The sequence below is a fragment of the Mus caroli genome, chromosome 8 (assembly GCF_900094665.2).
Source record: "Mus caroli chromosome 8, CAROLI_EIJ_v1.1, whole genome shotgun sequence".
Classification (NCBI taxonomy): Eukaryota; Metazoa; Chordata; class Mammalia; order Rodentia; family Muridae; genus Mus; species Mus caroli.
Window position 1 is genome coordinate 101,004,363 of NC_034577.1, and position 6,936 is coordinate 101,011,298.

General features: G+C 45.3%; 1 protein-coding gene across 2 annotated transcripts in view; it reads left to right on the plus strand.

The window, feature by feature from the left end:
• Positions 1-6,936, plus strand: part of Phlpp2 (PH domain and leucine rich repeat protein phosphatase 2) — a 74,801-nt gene that overhangs the window by 48,519 nt on the left and 19,346 nt on the right. For both annotated transcript variants that reach the window (XM_021170074.2, XM_029480886.1), the window contains one exon: positions 4,655-4,715. In XM_021170074.2, the coding sequence (XP_021025733.1) occupies positions 4,655-4,715 (61 nt within the window). The remainder of the gene's footprint in view (positions 1-4,654; positions 4,716-6,936) is intronic.

The following is a 6,936-nucleotide window of genomic DNA, read 5'->3' on the forward strand; positions in this document are numbered from 1 at the left end:
ACACACACACACACACACACACACACCAGGAATCAGATGGTAGGTTGGTATGAAGCCCGTACCATCACAGTGTTTAATGTCTGTCACCTTTATGGGTTCCAGATAAGTGAGTCATACCCTTTTCTTGGCCTGACATGTCCAATAAGTTATTGGGCCTGGTTTTCTTGATGTGATTTTAATATGTCCATATGCCCCTACAGTCTCAATTAATCCCAATAAACTTAACAGGGTAGCTCCCTTTTGGTCCCCAGGAATAAGTCATTTATCAGTCTGTGCTGGATTGGTGGTGGCTGATACCTGGGTTACCCAGGGGTTGGAGTCATCCTTCTTCCTCAAAATGGAGTCAGAGCTGCTGTTCACAGCCTGAAAAACCACTCTTCTTCATACAGCGTGGGATGACTTAGAGCAGAGATTAGCTTCATCAGTAACTAGAGATGGTCTGTGGGAATGCTTTTCAGGGTAAAAGGCCTTGTGTTTATAGAGACCACTGTTTTGTCTATTTGAGACAGTCTCATGATGTTGAAGCCATTTTTATGGAGAGTTCTTTACCAGTTAGGCTTGTTATGTATTTTGTTTAGGTTTTGGTGTTTTAAGGAAGTTTCACTGTACCACCCAGGTTGCCTCCAAGTACTGAGAGTGTAGGTGTACTTACCATGCTTGGCAGTTTTCTGTGTTTAAGGAAGGGAAGCAAAAGCACATGTTCACTTTCGCTAACTGACAGAAATGACGATTTAACTACTTTATCATCCTCAGTTTGAAAGGGGACGTGCTAAGTGTGACCAGAGACTAGACTTGGTATCTCTCTCCTGGAGTCCTCGCTATAGCCAGTGAGAATTTGACATGAAACCACCTCAGGAGAAGGTGACCATGTCAGAGAAGTGGCAGAGTTGTGTGAACAGTGATTTCCTGCTGCCATTTATCACAGAGCTACCTACACACAGAAGGATTGTCACAGTGTTGTGTTGTGGTGAAAACGTAGGACTGTTAACAGGAAAATGGCTAAATCAGCAATGATAGATTTACATGGTAGATTTTGTACAATAGTGGAAATGGATGGACTAAAGCTTTGCCTACTGGTGCAAATAAATCTTGGAAGCAGTTTTTGACTAAGAAACAAAATTGCATGATCATAGTGTACTGTATAAGTTATACCAAAGCCTAAACACAGAAACAGCATTTTCTGGGTTAAAACTGTACCACAAATGATACATTCAGGGAAATATTTGCTTCTTGGTGCTAAGGCAGAGCATACAAGGCAGGCATCAGTGTGTTAAGAGCTAACTGATGATGGCGGAAAGCTGCTTTTTTTTCTTTGTTTTTCTGTGTTGGAATATGTTGCTAGAGACTTCCGTTTTATTGTCTTGCATCATGTTATGGAGGTTCACTCATGGCTCAGATGAGTCTCCTGAATCAGAAGATCTAGCTGTTGAGCAGGACTGCGGGGTGACTCTGTAGGTAAAAGAACTTATCACAGCCAAGCCTGACGACCTGAGTTCTGTCCCTTGGACCTACAGGGTGGAAAGAGAGAACCAGTTTCCACAAGTTGTCCTCTGGCCACCATATGGCACCTGCATACAGACACAGACATACATGCATGCAGAGATAAGGAAGTGTGATAATAACAAAGAGCTTGTTGAGTAGAAACTGTGTGCTGTGGCCACACTTGTAACCCCAGTAGTTGGGAGGATCAGGGGTTTCGGGCTAGCTTGAGACACAGAGTCAAATTCTACTTCAGCCTACCACTACCCTAGAAAAGCCAAAACAACAACAACAGCAATGTCTTGAGTGCTAACTGGCACTGTTTATTGATATGCCTGAGGTTCCTCTCTTGGTTCATATTCATCATCTATGCATAGATCAGTTCACATGTGTGTGGATGATAGATTCATAGTCACTCTGAATTGGAGCAGCCCTACCTACGTGCCCAGCAGCTCTACATTAAGTAGTCATGGAGTATTTGCCATCAGTCGGCTGTCAGGGTCCTTACGTTCTACCAACCTAGAAGCCACCTCTAGACAAGGAGGAGTGCTGGCTTCAGCAACTTTTGTACCCCATGACATGGCAGTGAGTTGGGTAGCCAGGCCTGGTGGCTCCCTCTAGTGTTACAACTCCTACATAGGTCTTTGTCGTAGAGCCCTTAGCCCTGCAGGTGAAGCACTGCCTAGGAAGTCAGGATTCCTCGGCCTGCAGCAGCAGTTGGCATTGTAGCTTCTAGACAGACCTAAATGTCAGGAGTCCTCATCCCTTGATAGCAGCCACTGTTATAGCTTCCAGACCTGGGATGTCTGAAGACTTAATAGCTTGCTGCTATTCTTCCAGCAACTAGAGCTTGCAGGTGCTTTTTTCTGCCTCTTTATAGCCCCTGCTTTGTTCCAGATCAGCTCTCTACCCTCTTTTGCCTTCTCTGTACTTCCTCTGCCATCCTTGTCCCTGGCCTGGCTTGCTCCTCTGCCATCCTTGTCCCTGGCCTGGCTTGCTCCTCAGCTGCCTCTTGTTAGTTAGCGTCCCAGGAAACCACTGGGCTGCCAAGCTTGTGGCTCTCCTGAGCTTCTTCCTCAGTTCTCAAGAAGACAGCTTTGTCATCTTTAAGCTTAGCATGCTCCACTGTCCTGATGTGCTGCCCCAGCTACCACTGCTGCTCCACTGTCCCTGCTGCTGCTTTCTCTGTAACCAGCTTAGCCGCTTCTGGTAAGGGAGGCAAGAAAAAATAACTTGAGAGAAATCTTGTATTAGAGCTAATTGTTGTGGCTCCAGTCACAGCAAACCTCTCATGCGAAGGAAGGTTTGTATCTATACCACTCTTAATGGTCCCTCTGCTAGGCCGCTAGGGTTAAGAGTCTCTGGCTTCGGGTGGGAGTGGTTATAGAGACATCTAGGATTCATTAAGACTTGTGACAGGAAAAAGTCGCATGTAAACTGTTTGAAACAGCCCTGGCTTGAGGATTCACCTCAGGAGCCCCTTTAAAAGCTGCAGTAAATAGCCGCACAGTTGTCATATATTTCTTGTAGGTTTCTTGGTATGGTTATAAAGGTCGGTGCTGGCCTAAAGTCATTTGACTAACTGATAATCATTTTGCTTAACACAGTCGGGGGCAGCAAGGGAGAGTCCAGCATCTGCCAGTTAAGACACCAAATTGCTTTATCTCCCAACACCTTTCCCTTTTTACAAGAAAACAAATATTAGAAGGGATGCTTACAGTAAGAATTTAAGTAACATCATTAATACTAGTAGTGATTTTTGCCAGGTATTATAACACTTTAACAAAGTTCAAAACCTGTTCAGAGCCTTATGAAAGAATGAATCTCTCAGATGTGTTTCGTATTCACACACACAAAAAGAACATTCAAAAGATATGACCACATGCAATGGTGTGAACAGAGCATAATGTGGAGTCAGACCAAAGCATATGTAGGAAGGCGAAAGAAGAGAATCAGGAGTCCAAGGCCATCCTCGGGTACATAGTAAGTTCAGGGCCAGCCTGGGCTACATGAGACCTTGCCTCAAAATGAAACAGAAGATAGCAAAGTATGTCTGGGATTAAAAATGTGCACCACCGTGCTTGATTCATGCAGTGCTGGGTTAGAGCACAGGGCTTCCTCCGTGCTGGGTCAGCAGCATGTGGCCGACCGAGCTGCCTCTCCAGCCATCATGGACCCAATTATCTCCCAGTATTTGGGAACGTAAAGCAAGATTATGAGTTCAAAGCCACCTGGGCTACCCAGAAACCTCCTGTTGGGTGGGGCATGGAGGACAGTTTGGTTTTATAACTGGCAAGTGTTGTCTGCTGTTTGTAACCAGGGTAGAAAAGGGTACGTTTGAGTGTGTGGTGGCTAGAAGAGGAGATGAGGAAATGCTCAGGAGGTGGTAATACCTTGTGGATGGTCTGAGCGTTGGCTCACTGCTGTTCCATTTCACTGATCAATACACTTAAGATTGGTTCTCTAGCTGCATTATACTTCAATTAAAAGTGACATTATTTTTACCAAAAATGTAGCTATTGTCCTGGAGAGATGGCTCAGTGGTTAAGAGTTCTAGGTGCTCCTGAAGAGGACCTGAGTTAGGTCTCTAGCACCCGGGGAGGCTCTCAGAGTTACCTGCTAACCCCACCCCCGGGGACATCCAGTTTCTCTGCTCTCTGGGGACTCCTGCACGGTATGTTCATGCCACACTCATACATGTAATTAAAAAGAAATGCTTTTTAAAAACCTAAGTATTCATTTTTCAAGTTATAAACTAAGTGGTACTGTTAACATTAGTGATGTAGTGTAAATGCGAAAGACCCCAAAGTTAGTAGTTGTGTATGTTTGCAAAGACAGACTAGGGTTGAATGTCAGTCAGAGTGAGCTGCCAGGAGTTTTTATCTTTCGTCATCTCTACAAAACCACTGTTGCTTGTTTACCAGCTATTCCTTTAAAACCTGTGTATACGTGTGTGGGAACGTGCAGGTGCCCATGGAGGCCGGCAGCATCCCAGCCCCGGGAAATGGGAATTAACAGGCTGTCATGAACTACCCGCTGTAGTGCTGGAACCTGAACGTGGGTCCTCTGGAAGAGCAGTAGATATTCTTAACCACTGAGCCAGCTCTCTAACCCTCTCTAGTTCTTGCTCTCTTTGTCGGAGACCATTGCTAGCATGTTGTCTGTTTTCTCACAGGGCTGACAGCGGTGAATGTGTATCCAGTGCCCAGCCTGCTCACGTCTTTGGAGCTCTCCCAGTGAGTCTCTTCATAAAGGTGGAGCTTGTTTTGATTGGGGAGGGGGTGCTGTTTCAGGGGAGGGGGAGAGATACTATTTCGTGGCTAAAGGAAGGAGGGTAAGGGGAATTAGATCTCTGCTGTCTGAATAAACAAAGTGTTGCTTAATTCCACTGTCTTCACCTTTCTGTCTCAATTTCTCAGGAGAGCTGTTGGCTTACTTGCCGTTTACTTATCTCATCAGCAGCTCACTTTTGACCATCTCTAGTGCACTTTTCCCTGATGACACTTACTCCTTTTTTTTTTTTTAAAAGGCAGCTTTCAAACTGTCCATGTTCTTTGTAATGCCATGTCAGTCGCTGCTTCTGTGTCTTTGGTTCTGTTGTGTTCTCCTGCAGGCAGTCACCCCCCAGTTCTGAATTGGCACACTGCCCTGTTGCAGATGCAGTCTCATTGAGTCCAGTGATTTGAGTCACTGAGCGTTGCCATCCACAGTTTTCTAGACTGAGCCTCTCCTCTCGGGTTAGGCTTGTGTATCCAGTTCTTCACCAGTTGGTTTTGCTACCCACACCCCAGGAGCCTCAAACCTCTGTAAAGTTAACTCATCTTCCACTGCTTGGGACTTGTTTCCTGCGTCCGTTCATAACTCAGCACCGTCATGGCCTGGTCAGCCAGGCCGGGGCCTGACAGTAGCTTCCTTCCATCTTTTATTCTGTCCTCCTTCCTTTATCTAATCCTTCTCTGAGTCATCGTCATTGCTGGCCCTGGGCAGTGCTGGAATTCCTGCCTCTCCTTCAGCTGAATGACTGCTCACTCAGGCCCGAGTCATCCCTGACTCTCATTCTTCTCTCCTCCTCCCTTCCTTCCTTCTTCTTCTTTCTTCTCTTTCTTCTCGGCAGAATCATCTTTATTGGGCTGCATCTACCAGCAATGTATTTAAAGCACATAGCTGACATCATCTGTATACTGTTTATAAACGCTTGAGGTAGGCCCTACACATATAGGATCGAGTAAGAACTTTGCAGACGTGGGTTAGACCTGGTTCCAGCCTAACTTTCCCTGTTTGCAGTCACTCCATGCTTGGCCTCCCATCCTTGCCATATCTCTGTGCTGTGACTCAAGTTGGCATCTCTGCTGCTTAAGTATTTTCATGTAAGGTCACAGAATCTAACCCAGGTGTCATGTCATTTTTTTTGTTTTTAAGATTTTATTTATTTTATGTTATGTGAGTACACTATCACTGTCTTCAGGCACACCAGAAGAGGGCGTCAGATCTCATTGCAGATGGTTGTGAGCCATTATGTGGTTGCTGGGAATTGAACTTAGGACCTCTGGAAGAGCAGTCAGTGCTCTTAACCACTGAGCCATCTCTCCAGCCCAGATGTCATGTTTTTGAGCACCACTGGCCTTGGCTATTTCAGGCCAAGTTTTCTTTTCACAAACTTGTCACAGCAAAGTCTGTTTCTCCTATATAGCTCTCACTTCAGCCTGCCACCTAACTGATAAACACCTTGGGATCTGGAAGGGGTAGGTGACCTCTGACAACAGAAGTCTGTGCGGTGCGGGCGGAGCTGTATAACTATTTCGGGTTTGTTTTCCAGTGGCTGGAACCTTTGCCCTGCTGCTGATTGCCTGTTGCGTCTACTTTCTCACGGTCACTCCTTCTGTTTCTCTGAGAATTTGCTTCTTTTCTCTCCGTCATTACCTATGGGATCCCTGGTTATCTTTGATGCCACTTCTCCCAAATCTCTCCTCATCATGTCTCACTGCATCCTGTTGCTTCTGTTTGAAGTCTTCTCTGAACGTGTGATGTAACACAGTTGGTCCACATTGCTGTGCACATTTGAGTACTGGTCTCTCCCTTTCTACTTTAACAGCATTCTCTGATTGATGCCTGGATTTCTGGCAGCATCCCAGATTCTTCCTTAGAAATGGTGTCCCTGCCCTAAGGTTCTTATAGGTGACTTAATATACACACTAGAGTCTACTGAAATGAGTTCCATTGTTTGTTATTTAGATTTTCATAACTATGACAAAATACCTGAAATAAGCAATTTAAAAGAAGTAAAGTCTATTTTTAGCTTGCAATTTCAGATCCTTGGCCACTTAACCATGTCACCTTGGGCCTTTGGGGAAGTATATAGTTGTCTTAGTCAGGGTTTCTATTCCTGCACAAACATCATGACCAAGAAGCAAGTTGGGGAGGAAAGGGTTTATTCGGCTTACACTTCCATGCTGCTGT